Source organism: Spermophilus citellus (assembly GCF_964194105.1).
Source record: "Spermophilus citellus genome assembly, chromosome: 1".
Lineage (NCBI taxonomy): Eukaryota > Metazoa > Chordata > Mammalia > Rodentia > Sciuridae > Spermophilus > Spermophilus citellus.
In genome coordinates this window covers 63,800,414-63,821,138 of record NC_138182.1, presented here as the reverse complement: position 1 = coordinate 63,821,138, position 20,725 = coordinate 63,800,414, and the positions used below count along the sequence as shown (strand labels likewise).

The window sequence follows — 20,725 nt, the reverse complement described above, 5'->3', positions numbered from 1 at the left end:
TAAAAGTTATTTCCACAAACCTTTATGATTCATTCACCATACCCAGCTCTTTCCTGAGAGGTACTTTCATATAGTATTTCTTTTCATTCTTGCTGTTCCTTTGGTGTGCTTCTTCTCATCCCTGGGGCCTCAGCTTTACCATCATCTCTAGATTCCTGTTTTCTTTTAAGAATCAGAAGAATTTAAAAAGTGTGATAAAACATAATGAAAAATACCAATTCCTGGACTGCAATTTATATCTACTTATGAAATAAATACCATTTTGTATTCTAAAATTCCTACAATAAATGAAAATGAATCCTGTGTATGAAAGCAAGTGTTAGTGTTGTCTAGCTTCTTATTTCTGACTCTAGTTACCAATGACCCTGGGAATGATATTATATCTTTATGTTGGAGTATAAAATATTTCTGAATGACCCATTTATTTGACAGGTCATCTTTCTTAAAATTGTTGTTGCAAATGCTTTGTAATATTGCAATATTTCTAGCTACTATTCTCTTAATAATTATATGTTTGCTCCCATGTCATATTGCACAAAATTGTGTTATACTATTGATGTTATCATTATAAAATTGTTAGTATAGAATTAAACATTTTACTATTTAATGCTTTAGAATGATTTGCTTACAGATGTATCTACTTACTAGACTTTGTGCATTCATATTTGTGTCTTTATTATCTTCTGCTGTGCTTGGCATTTAGAGTGTTCAGAAGTAAGTATTTATCAAATGCATGAAATACATGATGACAAATTTGATATTTTCATTTTAATTAATTTATCTTTTTCATTCAATTTCCAAATTATGGACTCTTCAGAAATCATTCCTCAAAGAGATATGATGCAAAATTCAACATATGTCAGCATTTTAATGTAAAACTTAACCATATACATAATAGAATAGACATAGTAACATCAAGTCCTACATGGTAAGAGGTATTCAAAAATGAGGTAAAGCAGATTAATTTTTTTAGTAATAACCCATGCATTATCCTTCCAATATATCTGAAATTTTCTAGATTAAATTCATCCTCAGATCATAGTAGTGTTTCAAAGAGCATTATAAACAGAAAAAGCTCTATTGGATAATAGGAACAGGGGATACAGATCAGAGATCAAGCTCTTGGTTAGACTCTAGGAGACTCTGGGTTCAATCCCTAAAACCAAATATGTGTATGCATTATATTTTTACTTACTGGGAGAACATTTTATAAAATAAAATTCTTTACAAATACAAGCAGTATTATCTGTATTCAAACTAGAATGTACATTCATTCCAGGCTGTGACTACTTGCAACTTAGCTAACACTTTCAGTAATCCATGAAGTGTGAAGAAGAGCTTTGAATATCCTCCTTCCTAGATTTGAAAATCTATGGAGAAAAGTATCACACTTTTCAGTTATTATTGTATCTACATTATGTTTAGAACTTGTATACACACACACACACATAAGTCAAAAAACATATTCATCCCGTATCATACTTACCTTTGTATATATGTGTGTGATCAGAGCACGTATAATCTCATAGCAAATTTCAAGTGTATAATACAATATTTTATCTATCATCTTATGCTATATATTAAATGTTGGGTTTATTCGTTCTACTTAACTGCAACTTTGTAACCTCTGTGATAACTCAATATAAAATGTAGATTATTTTATGATGAAGGAATATATCATTAACATCTGAGCATGACTTAGATAAAGTGAGAATCCAGGGTCAGTGAAGGACAGAAAGAAAATTTGTGAGTAGCAAAACATGAACAAGATTGTCTAAAACATGGAAACTATCCAGACCATCAATCCAGAGAAAAATCTATTTCCTAAGAATGCTAGACCTTACTACGTGTTATGATCTAATTTTTCATCATCTCTTTGTTTCCATAGTATTCTAATTTCCCTTCTCCTTACTTTATTTCTCTTGTATATTCTTAGCATGGTGTCAGAGTGGTATTGGAAAGTATAAGTCAGTTGCCATCACTCTGATGATCCTTATTCTCCAATGACTCCCCTTCTCATTCATTATAATAACCAACATCCCAGCACTTGCCTGAAAGATCCTATAAGAGATCTGGTAACTCTTAGTACCCTGAGCTCACATACTTCTCCTTTCCTGACTCTACTCTAGTAGGTTTGATCCTTTAAATATGTCAGAATTTATTTATGTCCCAAAGTGCTTGATTTCCTAATCTCTCTGCCTGGGGCATAGTCCCATATACATGACTACCTTGTGCTTTCAATTCCTTTTTCAGATATGGAAATGCCACCTTATCAATGGATTTAGACCATTCAGATTACTTAAAGCTCGACCTTCTTCCTTCAAGACTCCCTGTTTTCTCCACAATTTATTTATTTACATCTTTATCATCTGATATACATGTTGATTTTTAATTTTCACATCTTACCTCACCTCAAGAAAATAATAAGGTCAATGAGAATTCAGATTTGGGTCTTCACTTTTTTTTCTGTCACTTTCCTATCACCTTGAACATGTTCTAGAATAAAGCAAGTGCTCAATAAAAAATGTTTGAATATGAAAGGATGGAGGACAGATGGATGGATGGCATTTTTAATGTAACCACAGTTTGTGAATTTAAGTGGAAAGACTTTTAAAATAAAATTTAACAATTTCAATAAGAAGTCTTCCTAAATATATTACATATTGCATTGCCTCTTTCTGAAAATGTGTATGCATAATGTATGCTGATTTTTTTCTTGAGTGTTTTTGAGTCCTTTAGGAATACAAATGACAGTACTGAAATATTCCAGAAACCACAGAGGTTTATAATTCTCTTCCTTCTTATACTAAGTAACCACAAAGTTTTATAACACTTTTTTGTTTAAAAGTGCACACACACTGTTAGGGTTTAGCTGTGATATTTCCCCCAAAATCTCATGTGTGAGACAATGGTGATAAAGTTAAGGGGCGAAATAATTGGGTTATAAGAGACTAACCTAATCAGAACATTAATTCTTTGATAGGAATTAACTGGGTGGTAACCATAGAAAGGTAGGGTGTGAAAAAAGTGTGTCATCAGGGCACACCTTTGGGTTTTATATTTTGTCTGTAGAATGAGGAGCTAGTGCTCTGTCTCTCGCTCTCTCTCCCTTTCTATGCTTCCTGGTGCCATGCTTCCTGCTGCTTCTCTCCTCCATGGCTTTTCACCATGATGTTCTTTCTACCTCACTTCAGGCCCCAGGAATGCAATCAGCGCCAGGATTGAGACCTCTGAAACTGTGAGCTCCCAAATGGACTTTTCCTCCTAAAATTTTTCTTCTCAGTTCTTTTGTTCACAGCAGTGAAAAAGCTGACTAAAACACACACACATTTTGGATTCCTCAATTCTTATTCCCCAACACCCAGTATTGGAAGGTAGGGTTCTTGGGAAGGGGGTTACATGATGAGGGCTCTCCTCTCATGAATGAATTAATTCCACTGTAAATTGAGTTTGCAAGAGTGGGTTCTCCTTCTTCTGCTCTTCTGCCATGTGGGGTCACAGCAACAAGCTTCTCACCAAACCAAATTCCAGAATCTTGTTTCTAGCTCCAAAAACATAAAATAATGAACTTCTGTGTTTTTATGAATTAGTCAGTCTGTAGTGTTTTATTAAAGCAGCACAAAATGAATAAAAAGAAATATGCATACAAACTAACAAGAAAGCTAAAATTTAAGAATACAGAAAATTTCTCTTTGAGCAAATCAAGTTCACACAACTCATGAAGTTATAGAGAATCTCTAGCCATAATGTCTTTATCATTTTTAAAATCTTCTGAACATAAATTTAAGAATAGGAGAAGAACTATACTTAAAGAGGGAGTGCCTTAGATACTACCTAAGAAGATGCTTTATTAGGATTGAGTGAAATAATTGCCTGGCACTTAGTAGAATGGCACTAAGTGGTAATCATCCATTTCCTGGATGATTTTGTAAGAAGAAAACAATAATAACCTATAAAATTTTCTGTTTCTGACTGTTAGAGAAAATATTCAGTATTTTATCTGAAACTCCATTCAATGTGAAGAGACACTATACAAATTCATCATTTGTTCTGCCACTAACATCTTCAGCTACAATTTTGTCCTAGACATATACACTGAAACTTAAGTAGACCACAATTTCAGGAAGCATATATACAGTGGCCAGCATATATCTTTCTTGTATTTTTCAGACTTTATTATGTTTCTTTTTGCAGTACATATTTCCCTACTCTATTAAAACTGAGAATTTTGGTGTTTTGCAATGGCTAACAGCCAGTGCAGCAGTGAAAAGGAGAAGTCACAGTAGTCTCAGGGGACAGGCCCCAAGGCAAGTGGTCATTTGGTTAGCTTCCCACAGGATTCTTCCTTAGGGCTGGAAACCAAAGGCATCTTGACTGGAAATATTAAACATCTTGAGTTCTGAATTTCAAAGGAGATATTGAAAACCAATTTATTCACAGTAGCAATGTTCAGAAGGAATTTCATTTTTCAGAATAATCTCCTTGATACTATGTGAATACAGAATTTACTTGAATAAGACTCACTAGATTATTTCAAAAACCAAAATATATAGGAAATGTTGTATTAGGTTTTATTGTCATATATTACTTGCATGTAAACTTTTGGGAGATAGATATAAACTTGAAAAGTTTGTTTGCAATTTTAGAATTGACTTAAGGAAAAGCTATTGTATTAAGTTAATTATATTATTAAGTTAATAATTTTTTGCCCTAGATTTCAAAAGAATCTGAAAATATTGTGGATGAACAAAAATATAACGATTTAATAGACATGTATTGAGATGGAAAGAGCAGTATAGTAATCTGACATGAATAATTTTAAAATTTTATTTTTTTCTAGAGCCTGTGTCCCAAAAGAGACGGGAGAAAGTAAAATATCACCTACAAAGTTCATTCAGTGTTATCTTAAAAGTAGAGGGTCATTTTCCAGTACCAATGGGAAAAAAATTGGAACACTGAAACTGATATTTTACACTTTTATTACTTTATTCATGTTTACCTAGATAATTAAATGTTCTTTCTTATAACTTCTAAATCTTTATTGTACCAACTCTAATCTTACTGTATTATTTCAACCATAATGATTAAGAATTCAGGGGACACACATTACCTCACAATGCTACAGACAAATTTAAGCACATCATGCAAAATAATTAAGTTATTTTATTTATACTAGGGAATTATCAACCTTTTGTAAATGTTTTAAACAGCATTAAAAGTATTAAATACGCAGTGTTTTTTAAAATGATTTCAGTGTTGTAAAAAATAAGAAACTAGTACACCCAAATGTTTTAACCTCAGTAAAATTTTTAAAATATTGAAAAATAATTGTATATATTAAATTTCATCATATCTGTATTAAATATTTTTGTATCTATATATCTATATTTATATATTAGCTTATGTCTCAAAATATATTCATAGAAGATATAATATTTTCTTTAATCATGCTTCTATGAAGAGTATGTTTAACCAGCCAGGATCCAGTATAAATTCAAAATAATAAGTTACACAAAACATTGAAAGTTCTGCATGCGGGGCACGGTGGCGTACACTTGTAATCCCAGCAGCTTGGGAGGCTGAGGCAGGAGGATCCCAAGTTCAAAGCAACCTCAGCAATGGTGAGGCCCTAAGCAACTCAGGGAGACCCTGTCTCTAAAATACAAAATAAGGCTAGGGTTGTGGTTCAGAGGCCAAGTGCTCCTGGGTTCAACCCCTGGTACTCCCCCTCCCCCCAAAACGATTCTGCACAAATTTTGCACATAAAATAGATGAATATAAAACCTGTGTCAGCATTTATATAAATACATACTTTAAAAAACATTTTGAATACATATATTCTTACAATTGACTCACATATTTCCGTGAGAATTTCTGGAGTATGCACATGTATTCTAGATCTAATCAATAGGTGAAGTAACAAAGAGGTAGAGTGGCCCCTGAGGACCAATTAACATCTATAAATATTTTTTAAACAGTCACTTCATTGCTACCTAACTACAAACTCTACCTACATCATCATGAATATTAATAGACACTAAGCAGGTTATGTTTATTTTGGGCAAGAAATAGGAACCCTTCATATTACTCATAGGATAATGCTATATGGCATTATGTTTCAATCATTTTTAGTAAGAAAATATGTTTACAAAACTTCCTCATTGAATTCACACACCATAATGCTGTACACTTATTTTAAGTAGTTTTCACTAATTTTAAATAAATTTTATTTTTTTCTATGTATGTAGATATACTTCATTAAAATTAATCAGACAAGCAAAAACATTGGAGCCATCATAAGCCATGAACTTTCAAACTGGAGCTTAATTATCCACCCAACTGCTTTTGTTGAATATTCTTACTTAGAAACAAATTTCTAGACATTTTATAGAGCTGTCAAAAGAATTCGAGAGAATCAGAATCATTTTTCTTAGATAAATATATATTGAATTGAGCTTGTTCTGAAAATGATTACTAACATAAATTTTCAGACAGGAAAATGATTAAATCTAAATCCAATTTTGTTTGCTACTTAACTATTTGAGTTTTAGGAATTTTTAGGTAGTATACTTAACACCCTCATTAAATTTAATAATTACAAAAAAGCATATTTAAATATTATAGCCAGTATTTCAGTATTTTGCATATTTTCTGTATCCTAATTAATCTTTTTTGACTTACATTGTTTCAGGGAACTGTGGCAACCATATGGGTAATCATTTGAAAGACCCTGATTGACTAAACTGACAGTTCAATTTAAATCAACAATAGTGTTAGAATAATGGAGTTGGTTTTGTCTTTAAACAAAGTGTAATATTATTTTGCAGATTACTAAAAGTAATCTTTATTATGTCAGTGTCTTTTTCTCTATAAGTTTGGCTATCTTAAATCTTGATTTAATTAACTCACAAATCAATTATAAATCATAAACAGTTAAACAATTCTTTTGTGAGCTCTTCCAGCAGGCTGCAATGAGTCTATTTCTTTAATATCTGCTACTATTGAGCACTGGACCTGGTATATGTTAAGTGCTCATTTAAATGTTTTAATTTTGAAAACTGGATAAAATTTATAATTGCAATATTTCACAAAGTCTATTTTTAAAGGATTTTATCTAATGTCAAGTTAAGTCATGAAATTGAAATAAATCCTTTCTTTCCTTCCTTCCTCTTCTCTCTCTCTTCTCTCTTTCCCTATCAGACAAAGTTAATAAAACAAGAAATTAAGTGTATAAAAGTCCTACTTTCAAGGGACGAAAAATCTCTATTGTGCATTTTAAATATTGTTTTATGCCACAACAGCTGGACTGCAATCCTTTCTCTTTCTTCTTTCATACCTATTTTATCTTTGTCAACAGCAGTATAGTAACAGAAAGGAAGATATAGTTTCACTCATTAGTGTATTTACAATAATGAGGATTGTGATTCTTTTCTACATATGAATTCTTGGAAATTTCTCATCTTTTTCTTTAATGAGAAAATAATATAATCATATTTGTCAAATATTTGTTTAGCATAATTTCATGCATATTTTGTCTCTTAAATCCTAATTATTTCCATTTAATAATTTAGATGAGTTATTTAAAACCTATTATATACAGATTGATAAATATATAAAGGTATCTATATTTAAATAGTAAGTTGCAACAATGTTTAAAACATATTGAATAGGACTACAAGTTTTTAAAATCGGCTTTACTAATCTGCTAAATATGAGAATATTCTCATTTTAAGTTTCTTTATAACTAAGTTCAATCTTATGTCTTCAGAAGGTCTTATATCTCCTTAAGTTTATATAAACTGCTAATCTTTAAGCAGACAAATTTTAAGTTGTGAAAGAGTAATATTCGTATTTCAGAGGAAAAAGGAAACACCAAATTCAACCTCAGAATAAAAATGCATGGATTTTATACTACAATATTTAAATGATATAGATATTAGTTAATAAATATATATTTGTTCAGGAAATTATTACAAGTAACTTTGTCAATACTTTTTTTTAAAAAATCAAGTTAGAAAATCCATGAAGCACCAATTTCTATAGAAATCATTTAATTATATCAACTTCAAGTTTCCGCATTATCTTTGATGGAAAGTTTTTTCTGTTCTCTTTATGATGTGTAATTTCATATACTTACTTCCTTTCCTAAGGGAAATACTTACTTGTTTCCATTCTTGGATAAAAATGATCTGTCACCATTGTTTGCTTTAAAGGTTTTTTTTTTTTTTTTTCAAGACTGAATACTGAAAGAAAAATCAAGGCACAGGGGATTGCAGTCCAGCTGCTGTGGCATAAATCAATATTTAAAATGCACAATAGAGATTTTTCGTCCCTTGAAAGTAGGACTTTTATGCACTTAATTTCTTGTTTTATTAACTTTATCTGAGAAGGACTTCACATTCAGCTTGGGTTTCTGTTTAAGTTTACTGGTCGACAATGGGGTAACAGAACAGTCATGTAAACCACAGTTTAATGGTTAGTTCTTCTGCCCTACTGGAGTTGCTGTAGCTATGGATTTCAAGAATGGACAGCAACCATATTCCTGGTTGAGTTGGTGAACACATTGCTTCCCTGGTGTCCACTTCAGCAAAAGTGTTTCTATTTTAAAGCCTCATTAAAGAAAAAGATGAGAAATTTACAAGAATTCATATGTAGAAAAGAATCACAATCCTCATTGTTGTAAAATACACTAATGAAGAAAAACTACATCTTCCTTTCTGCAAACACTTACAGGATTGTATCCTTTGGCTATAATTGCGGATTGCTTAACCTCTCCCATGCATTTTATACCATAATTCAGGTACCAGAAGCTTCTGTCTTAAAACTGTCTTTTATCATTATATTCTATTCTTGGTTTCCAGCTGAGAATGGCGTTCATTCTGAAGATACCCACCAAATGTGTTGATTTTGCCAAACGGGTCCCTGTATTCAGTCCATCTTCAAATATCTACCGTGCGCCTTTGGTCCCCAGGGTGAAGTACTGCCCGGGTGCAGTAATAGCAGAATGACAATGTAAGTGTCAGGATGGTGGCATCATCACACTTAGACACCAGCATCCCCATTTCTTCAATATCTCACTACAGAGAAATTAAGGCTAAAGGTTAAAAGATGCGGTATATTAAATAATTCAAGCTGTTAACCTGCAACCTGCACACCAATGGCAGCCTATTAAGTTTGCACTGCCATCCTTCGTGTGTGGTGTTTACTGATGTTAAAGCATAATGCCTGTTTGCTTTACTTTTATTGCTACACAGTAATGTAGTGAGGAAGGAGGTTGAAAAAAAAGGTGACAGGACCTACGCAAGGGGACAATAAGAGCAGCAGACTCACTTGCATAAAGAAGATTGAAGCCTTCCCTCCCTCCCTCCATCTCTCGGTATAGGCCCCAGTGCACATCTGCGTCACTTACGAGGGAGGAGGAGGCGCTGAGGCAGAGAGAAAATTGTACTGAGGACCTTGACAGCTTCACGGCGGGCTTTTCCCTTTGCCTCCCTATATTTTTCTGGCATATTTATTTTTTTCTTTTACAAACTGACTATCTAAAAATCACACCTTCTCGCACTGAAGAAAGCATTTGACTTTCTTATAGATACCCAGCAAGCTATCAGAGCATTCTCCAAGAGAAGCCAGGGACAGGGGCGCAGGTGCACAGCGAAGGCTGGGGGTGCGCTTCTTGGCGACTTGGGGCTCTTTCTCTCTTTGCGCTTTCCAGGCACTGAACTCTGAGCTGCAAGGACAGGAGCACCGGCACCTTCCGGACTAAGGCTCTGCCAGGAGTGTACCCCAGTGAGGTGTATCCAGCTGCGGCCACCTCCCGAGCTTCCCAGCGCGCAGACCTCCCTCTCTCGCGCATCTCCAGCCTCAGGGTCTTTCCTCCTGGCCATAACCACTGGGTCCCCCTGCGAATATCCTGGATTCTCAGCCCTTGCCGTCCCACTCCTGCCTCTGCGTCCGACCAGTGGTTCCCTCCCGCCTAGGACCACAGAACCCGATCTGAGCTGAGCCGCTTTGCCGCCAGCTCTCCGGTCTTGGCAGGACACGCATCCCGCTTGGACTGGTTTGGCTCCGGAGGTGCACCGGGCGCATCTCGCCTTCTCCTCCTCCGCCCCCAGGTTTTTGCTGTCCTCCCCTGTCTGCTAGTCAGCCTACTTCTGCGCCAGCTGCGGTCCTTTTGCCTTTCTTGCATAAACCATGTCAGGCTCTGGGAGAAAAGACTTCGATGTGAAGCACATCCTGCGACTCCGCTGGAAACTCTTCAGCCATCCTTCGCCGTCCCCAGGCAGCCCGGCGGGGGGCGGCTGCCTGCAACAGGACAGCAGCGGCAGCTTCGAGCACTGGGGACCCAGTCAGAGCCGCCTGCTCAAAAGCCAAGAGAGGGGCAGTGTGAGCACTTTCTGGAAGAAACCTTCCTCTTCCTCCTCTTCATCATCCTCCCCATCCTCTTCCTCCTCTTCCTTCAATCCACTGAATGGCACCCTGCTCCCAGTTGCTACCAGGCTGCAGCAAGGGGCTCCTGGACAAGGCACCCAGCAGCCAGCCAGGACTCTTTTCTACGTGGAGTCCCTAGAGGAGGAAGTGGTGCCAAGCATGGACTTTCCTGGACCACATGAAAAGGGGCTGGTCCTGCAAGAGCTCAAAGTGGAGTCAGCCAACTCCAGTCAGGCAACAGGTGAAGGATGTGGACACAGGTACAGTAAGTCCCCCTGGGGCATCTGGAACATTCCAATTTCCACTCATTTATCCTCTTATTCTCTTGTAATTAGTAAGTCTAAAACGTTCCAGGTTGAAAATTTGAGTGAAATTTCAGCCTGACTTTTATTAACCAAGTCAAAATCTCATTAAAAGTTTGGTCGTTAATTTCTATTGGTTCATACCTGTAACTATATATTTTTTCCTTTTACTAATTTTCATTCATAACTAAAAATTGAATACACGTGCATTTTGGCAAATCTCCAAGTGGAATGATTCTTTTACTTCTCGTATTATATTGCTATTCCATCATCTTCTGTCATTAAATTATATCAATCATCCCATTATCTGGTGTCAGCTTAAATTGGCCTTAAACATCATCAAACTGCATTTTATATACTCACTTAGTAACTGACTTAGCATTAGCATTATTATCTAGGATCCCTGTGGTTTGAATCTGTATTCCAGGAATAATGAGATGGACAAAAAGCAAGGCCAATGGACAATAGCATTATTTTACTTCTGCTCCATCCTCAGACAGGGTTACTATTCCTTATGCCAACTTCTCTTTTTGTCTTTATACTTTTTGTTAACTTTTTTGTTAATGTTGTTGGAGATGTTGGGAATGGAACTCAGTGCCAGGTGCATGCCAGGCAAGCACTCTACCACTGAGCTGCAAAACCAGACCCCCAGCCCACTTGTACTCGCTTTTGCCTTTTTTCAGAGTAGTCTTAGAATTAAAACTGTTGCTGATCCATTTTGCATTCTGCTGCTGTGATTTGCTGGCTTACTATTAGAAGTGTGGATGTCTAGTAAGCAGATGAACATTTATATCTAGTTTATTTCTCACATTGTACTTCATAAGTGTTCTGCTACTTAGAAGACATAGAAAATCTTTTCAACATAAAACTCTTGATTTTTACATTTTTAATAAATTGAGTCATTATTATTCTACACTATATCATTGCTAGTTTGTGCATATAATGAGGATATGAAAGGATTTGCATTTAGATTCATATGATATCAGAATACATTATCAAAAAAGAAATACAGAAAAAGTACAGCAAAGGGATAATGAATATGCTATAAAATATTAACTATCAAGAACAAATTAGAAATATAAAACACTTCCAAATTTCATTTAATTGAAGCAGGGTATTATAAAGTTGAACAAGTTTTGAAAGAATATATGAAACAAAATACTATATGTAGGTACTATTTATGCTAACAAATGTGATGTTAGAGATACAGAAAATTTAACTATAATTGTATTATTATGAATGGTGTGGATTTTTATTTTAAATTTAAGAATCATGATGTATTTTAGTGTGATAGTAAGACCTTTAATATTAGATTATAATATTAAAAGAAGAAATTTAATTTTCAATTTTCAAGTATGTTCAAAGTTTTCTATATATAGGAGATCTAAATCAAAGTTTATTCAAAATAATTATAACTGAATACTATGAATATTATGAACCTATCCAGTCACTTGATACTTATAATTTTTGAATTGTTAAAAGAAGACTTTTTAGGTTTTTAAATTGTCTTCAGTTGAAAAGATATAAGTGATTTGGGGGAGAGGGAAACTGTTCATAAATACTTAACAATGCACCTTATATATTTTCAAGGAAACTAATTTAGTCAAACATTTTCTAATTACTGCTTTAAAAGCAGTGATATTTTGTGAGTCAGCTCAGGAAAAAAAATATACCATATATATGTGTATGTTTGTATGTATATGTGTATGTACAGGTATATATGATGATTTTATAAGTATATAAAATCTATGTATATATTTTAAACATTATATATGTGCATATGAATATATGTGTGTGCATATACAGATACATGAAACTTTGAATCTTCAAATCACCTGGAAATATCCAACCTTCCAGGAATATTAATGTTTCATATTTACAAAAATAGTTTGCTGTTAGCACATGTAAGTCTGTGAGGCATGTTTGGCATCAACAATTTATGAAGATTTTCATAGGAGTTGGAGGATTTAAAAATACTAATGAATTACTGATTTAATGGATTATAACACATTTAAATATATAAAACTAAATTACTAGTAGCTCAATTAGGAACAAAACATTGATTAGACTTAGCTTACTTTAGAATATATTTCATTGTTTTTAATTCACAAATTTTTTTAAGTGATGAGAATTCTGAAAATAACACATGTACCAACCCAAATAATCTTTACTGTTGGAATCATGGTGCTTTATGGAATTCTGCATCTATAAGTATGGAAAATAAAAACTACTTTTTTATTTTAATAACAATTTAATATATTGTAAGAGGAGGGTTCATTTCCCAGAAAAGAGAGTAGTTCCAAAGTAAAATACTGTATGGGAATTTTTTGTAATTCACAAATGTATGCAAAATAACCAGAAAAGTGAATTCAACTTTTTTTTTTTTTCTGTGACTACACATCTAGGAAAGCTACATAGTGCTTATGATGATAAATGTGTACAACAATATCTAAATCTTATAATAATAACTTTTATTACACAGATCATTATTATATCATCAAAATGACATATTTAATATTTAGTATTTTCTTTTACCTATTCTGACTTCTTGATGATTTAATCCCTATATACAAAAAGAGGTTTGTTCCTTCTTTTTATTCATTTGGTCTTACACTAGTTAGAAATATTGTTCCAGCAAGAATGAGGAGCTAAGCTGTTTAAACTTGTTGTTAGAACTACAGATGGAGTTAACTCAGCAGAAAGCTGCCCCCATCTCAGAATTCTAGAAAGGTCTTACTACACATGGAGAAATGTAGCAGAAATACAGAAATAAACAAAATTTACTGCCAAAATGCAACATTTAACTCGCCCACCCTACACTACACCAACACCCACTATAGTATCCCATCATGAACAAATATCTGTACTCTATTATCTTGATCACTGTATAGAATAAGAATATGTTTAGTTAGGTTGCTGATTTATGGTATTATTTTTTCTACTTTCCTCTCCAAACTTGGGTTAGAAAGTATGTGATTCCCTGGATATTCATATGTGTAAGGTGGATATTTTGTCCAAAATACCATATGCAATACAGAAACCAAAGAGTAATATTTACATTATTGTAGTTTACAGTGATTTGAGAGAAGATGTTTCATGTTTTAACTGTTTACTATTTTCAATTTCAAATTCTGAAGAGTACAGTTATTAGATTCCATGGTTTTAGTTGCTATCCATAAACTATATTTCTAGATTTGCATCTAAACTTACACATCCCCCAACCTCTGGCCTCATGCCTACACCTTTCTATCTGAAATCTCAGATAGATGTACAGGGACTATTTCACTGCAATGTGTACAAAATTGTGTTTCTAATCTCCCTTCCATTCTTATTCAATATCCTCTCTCAGGGAATACTGCTCCATGCAGTAGGTTGTATAAGCAACATATTTGTCAACATCCTCTTTTGCCCTATTTCAATATTCCATAAAACCCTGCCATTTGACTTAAAGAGTCTCCTTTGTGTCATCCCACATCTCTTCATCTCAATTTTTTGCACCCAATCTAAGTTACCATCCTTTTTAGCAAAACTGTTATTTTTTCCACCTCTTTTCCATCTTGCCTTCTGTAATCCATTCTCTGCACAGAAATCAATGAAACTGATAAAAGGAAAAGCTGATCATTGTTCTACTTCCTTGCTCCCCTTGCCAAAGAGTGTTTACCACTCCCTTATCACAATATGTGCCATGGAACATTCCCTGATCACAATGTGTACCACAGACATCTTGGCCCTTCTCCTCTGTGGGCCCTTTCTCATCAAAATTCCCATTGGTCTCTAAATTCCAGACTCTGCCCATCTATTCAATTTTTCACTGCCCTTGGGCTTCACAAATTTGCTTTCTCTCCTCATACACTGGTTCCCCTTCCTTCAACCAACTCTTTCCTGAGTTTACCACAATTCATCATGGAGATGTCTTGAATAAAAACACTGTACCATTCTAAGGGAATTATTTCTTGATCCCCCAAACAAATTTGTATCTCCTGTTTTATGTTCTTAGTGTAAATTCTCTATCCTTTTCTTCAACTCTTATTAAAGCTCATGTCACATGTTAATTTCTATGTTGATTTGTCTCTAAGTGAAATTGTCAAGTGGAGAGGACTATCTGTTGCTCTTCACCTTATCCCTAATAATAGAGCATGTAATTACTCAATGAAAACTGTTGAATGAACAAATATTTGCCATAATAATATTTAAAAACATGATTAATAACATGATTTTTGCCAGATTGTATATTGAATATATTATGTAAGCTAAAATTTATAACACTCTATTATCCTGATACAATTATGAATCTCTTTGGTATTGTAACTTGGGTATTATATAAATAGACTACTATTACATAAAACAGAACTAGAAGAAATGATATCTTCTTAGGAAAGAAATTATTTTATAAATTAAAATGAGTTTATCAATATTTCATAGTGTTCTACCCCCAAATTCCACAATTTCTTGGCACTGTATCCTCTGAGCAAGTTTGCTTTAGGCAAACTAAGAGTATAAGGAAAAAGAAATAGAACCACAAAGCTGGTTTTGCAGGCATTCAAACCCCAGGTCTATCTGTAAGAAACTTGTGAATATCATATAGCAATAAGATGAAAAACAATTAAAACTTTTATTTATAACGAAAAAATGCAGATTAAAGGACAATATTCCAGTTTTCATATATGTTTCTAATGAATATTTTATAAACTCTATTATTAGTAACCCTAAGGTATTATCTTAAATTATTTAGGAAAATTAAAGAAAATCTCCCTATGTAATCAAAATAAGTATTTGATTAACACAAAATATCATTTTGTTCAGACTTTGTATTTATTTTTCCATATTTTGTGTCTATGTAGATTAGAAGTTTGTAAGAGCTACAAGTTGAATTTCCTTGGCTTTGAACAAGAACTCTCAAAGAATGTACAGAAAACTGATCTATATATTATTAATTAAGTTTCGCAAGTTAAACCAGTATCAAGTTATTGACCAATATATCACATTATTGATTTATCATACCATCTAAAATAATTTTAGGTATTTTTGTAGTCATTGTACAAAGCAAATGCCCTGGAATTTACATATTTGTTTATTAAATAATAATTAACTGATCTTTTTTAAATTTAAGGTACAGTATTTAAATCTTTGAAGAAAAAAAAACTGATGAAGACACATATGATTTGATCTTAATTAAACATGGTTTGAAGATCTTGAAATTTAAATATTGAATGAAGCACTAAATGGGTTTGATGCCTCCTAATTTTAGTGATTTGGGGGCAGGATATGAAAATAGGCTTATAGAAATGTTAAAGAAAGCTTGGTTATTGTACAATTGTCCCAAGAGAATGATGTGCTATGATTTTAGGACCCTAAGCAAAATGAATTTTGAATGTAACATCTGTAAAGCAGATCATTTTAACTAATAGATCCTAATAGAAATAGTGATTTTTAAGAAATGATCTGAAATTATTCAATAACAATGAAGATGGAATTAATATTAATTATAAATTGTTCTTTCTCATTTTTTAGGTGAATGAGAAAATATTATAAGATTATTCCAAAATAAAGTATGTTATATGTAGAGAGATAAGGATGATGGACCATTTCTCATTGACAGTAGTAAATGAGACGACAGTGAAGTAGAACCTTTACAGGAGTAGAACTGTCAATTTAGAATTGTGTACACACTGAAGATATTTTTCAAACTGAGAATAAAATCTTTTTTAGATATAGAATTTTTGAAATAATTCATTAGCAACAGGTAAGTTCTATAAGAAATGTCAAAAGAAAGAATCCAGACACAATGAAAATGATATGACACACAATAACTATACAAAAGAATTAAGAACACCACACAAAGCAATAGTTTGGTTTAAAAAAACTCATAATATTTTTTCTTATTTAAGTCTGGAAGATTCATAATATAATTAATTTTGGATTCATAACATAATTAATGTAGGATTGACCAGAGAAAATAATGTGCTATGATTTTAAGACCCTAGGTGAAATGAATTTTGAATGTAACACCTGTAAAGCTGATCATTTTAACTAACAGATCCTAACAGAAATAGTGATTTTAAAAAATGATCTGAAAAAGAAGACTATGGTATTAGACTTTAACCCCATGTATGAAATAAATATGTGGTAATAACAGAATTCAGATTTGGAGGAGAGAAATTAATGTATAGTGTTTTAAAGTAAATGTGTATTGATACATCACTTAAAGGTAGTCTAAGGATATGTTATAAATCCTAAAGTAATCACTAAAATTTAAAAAGTGATAAGTATTTAATAAATCAAGAAAGAAGACAGGGAAAATGATTGTGTAAAAATCATTCAATTAATCTAAAAAAGAGAAGAAATGATAGCAACGAAAAGATGCAACAAATAGAACACATAGCACAAATGACAATCTGACTCTTAACCAGTACCTATAGTAAATGTAGCAGTCAGCACCTCCACAATTAAAATACAGAGAATATCAGATTGGGCAATTAAAGCTTAACACTGTTTACAGAAAATGTAATTTAAATTTAAATATACAAAGCTGATTAAAAGTAAAAGAATAAAATTATTTGACTTGCTAATACAAAACAAAGAAAGTCAGGGTGGACATATTAATAGCAAAGTACTTCTCAAACCAAAGAGTCTCTGTCCAACAAAGGGAATCTATTCAGTTCTTATCGCTAGATTATCAGGTTGAAAAAATAAGTGTGTTCCTTCTAAGGTCAGGAAAAAGATGAAGATGTATTCTTTCACCACTTCTACTCAGCATAACATTCAAGATATAGTAAGCTCCGTAAAACAAAGATAAATAAAAAGCATATATTTTAGAAACAACCAAATAGAACTATTTCATTTATAGACAAATTGATCACGTACATAGAAATGAAGAAATAAATTTATTTTCAGACATAATTGTCCAGGGAATTTTTAATGGAATCGTAATAGTATTAATACAATAAGAAGAACTTAGGAATATATAGTACACAGGATATGAAGACTCATAGATTGAAAATAACAAAACCAAGTGGCAAGAAATTGGAGTCTCAAAGAGTGACAGTTATACCATATTCATGAATCAGAAAACTCACTATAATTAAGTTGTCAAGTATCCTCCAGTTGATTTATAGTTCTAATAATTCCCCCCAGAAAGTCTCTATAAGCCATTTTTGGTACAAATTGACAAGATTATCCTAAAAATCCACCCCCCAAACACACACACACACACACACACACACACACACACACACACACACACATTTGAAGGATCTGGAATAAACCAAACCATTTTGAAAAAGATAACCTAATTTAAGGACTAACAATCCTGATTTTCAGACTTGTTATGAAGCTATATTAATTAAGATAATGTTGTATCAATATTGGAACATATTTTGATACTAGTTAAGTAGTAAAATAATATTCTACCATAAAAAGAATAAACATTATTCAACACTAATATTGAGTGATAAAAAATATTATAGTGAGGCAAAAGCTCACTGGATGGAGTATTTCTCTGTAACATTCATCCACTTTTAAGTCAGATAGTTTTATTTCTTCAATTCTACGTCGATGATCAATTTGACTCAAATGAAATAGTTCTATTTGTTTCTAAAAATATGTTATCTATGTATTGATTATCTATGCTTTGAATAAAAGTTTAATTCTAACTTAGTTCACATCATATATTGAAGTTAAACACTTCTTGAATTTGATGTACAATCCAAGAAGTCAGCCGCTGGCATTCGCCTTGCAGAACCTGATGCTAAAATATGTGCCTTGAGTTTTCTGTGCCTTCCTCTTGGCAGCTGATGAGAAAGAAGAGAAGACAGAATAGTTTTACATAAGAAGCTCTGCACAGCAAGAGGAGAAGGCTTTGCCACATAACCACAAGTGATCTCTACCTTTTATTTTCATTGCCAATGCTGGCAGAGCATCTGGGGAGCAGGGATACTGCCATGAGCTTTACCTCATGGCTCAGAAATGAATGAGCTGTGCTATCCAATGCTGACTCCTCTTAGTGTTTTATCAGAGGACTTGGAACCACTACTAAATAAAAATTTTCCTACAGAGAGAAAGAGTTCATTTTTCACTCTATCATTTTGTCTTAATGGTTATAAAATATTTAGATTTAATTATTCTAATGACTTTTGAATAGCCTGTGGTTTTTAAACTGAGTTTTTTAATGGAAGAATTCTTTCCACTATAAAGTTGAACATGTATTCCTATAGAAGCTCTCAAAACACAAGTTAAAATATTTTCTGAATGTATTTTTTGTTGTTGTTTTCACAAAATAGATGCACATTTTGGACTTTTAACTCACATTGAAGACTGACTTATATCTGTTCTTACCGTATGTCCTCTCACATTTCATGTAGTTCATACAAAATTTAGTCTAAGTATGAAAAGTTACTTCATATTCATCAATAAATTCTAGAAAAAATTATAATGCCACAAATTTAAAATATATAATGTATAAATATCAATAATTCTTTGTAGTTTGTATTTTTATGATAATAATATTGTTTGCCTTATTCTAATATGTTGTCATCTACAGTTGCAGGATATGATAGAAAGAAAACTGGCTTAATAATTAGAAAATTTATAATTCTAGAGTAAAATCTGCCTGTTTAGGAAAATGTCACCATTTAGTCATATGAATTGTTCTTTATCTTTTTTTCTACTGGAATATGATAGAAAGACACAAAAAATGCATCATTTTAAAATTCTTTCTATCCTGTTACCATTAAAAATGACTATGGCTCTATCATTGATTCTACTTTCTTGCTAACATAACCACATGAGTTGAGCTGTACTTTGGCTATTTAAGGTTTGAATTCAAATCTATTCTAAACACTTTAGTTATATGGTGGGAAAAATATACCCCAAGGAAACACTAAATATTCTTTCACTTAGTGAAAACTATTTTTAACTGGTTTCTTTCTTTTTTCCAAGACAAATATGCCAGGCTACTGGGATACAAGAATGTCCAGTAAAGGTTCAGAGTGAAAATTTTGTACTAAAAAATTAACAGGTAATTATTTACAGAAATTAAACTTGTGATATACCAAAATATACATATCAAAAGAGATGTTCAAAGTAATAGAAGAGGAAGTCTCCATAAGGGACTTAATGCAATTCAGTTCAATCTAAATATGTTCAGTTATTAAGAAGAGGAAAAACTATCAAGTATATTAGCATGAACATGTGTAAAAATCAGGAGTTTGGCTTGCTAACTAAATCATATTCGAACAAGGAGGGGCCTTCTTGATCTTATTAAGGACTTCAGATTTTACTTACAATAAGGATGAAATAATGATGTTCCTGATGAAACTCTAACTTTGGTCAATCTTTCTGATATAGCATGGAAGATGGACAAGAGAAAAGAAAGGTGTTGAAACTGAATTTAAAAAGTACATTAAAATGTTTAGATAAGAGTCTTAATGAGGAACTATTATTTTAAAAAGGAGTAGAAAAAAGACTTTGGAAAATAAAATACCACAATTGATCCCAGCGACTTGGGAGGATGAGGCGAGAGGATGGCAATTTCAAAGCCAGCCTCAGCAACTTAGTGAGTCCTTAAGTAAACTAGTGAGAACCTATCACAAAATAAAAAGGGGCTGGGTGTGTGGCTTAGTGGTTAAGTACTCATGGGTTAAATTCCTGGTACCAAAACAACATCAGTAAACATAAAAAAACAAATATTTTCAATTAATTAAAGGATTATTTGTAAAAGAGGGAGAAGTGAAAGGGTTCCTACAAGTTTGGATATGAAAATGAGATTTTTCCTTCTTGTTGTTTGGTTGTTATTGTTGTTCTATGAAGAGAACAATGCAAGAGATTGGAAGGTAGGAAACAGTTTTATTTTATACAATCTGAATCTGATAACTGACATACATTTATTGTTCAGGCAGAATAGCTGGACTAGAGTAAAGAAATAATAGAAATAAAAATTTAGGAAGCTGTATTTAGAAAGTGAGTTGAGATTTAAGATTCCACCTGAAGAATAGACA

The 20,725-nt window shown here is 32.8% G+C and overlaps 1 protein-coding gene across 2 annotated transcripts in view; it reads left to right on the top strand.

The window, feature by feature from the left end:
* Positions 1-10,191: 10,191 nt before the first annotated feature.
* The window catches only part of KLHL1 (kelch like family member 1), a gene marked incomplete at both ends in the record, with an annotated part of 367,217 nt that continues 356,683 nt past the window's right edge, over positions 10,192-20,725 (top strand). For both annotated transcript variants that reach the window (XM_081305506.1, XM_081305505.1), the window contains one exon: positions 10,192-10,688. In XM_081305506.1, coding sequence (XP_081161632.1) covers positions 10,192-10,688 — 497 coding nt within the window. The remainder of the gene's footprint in view (positions 10,689-20,725) is intronic.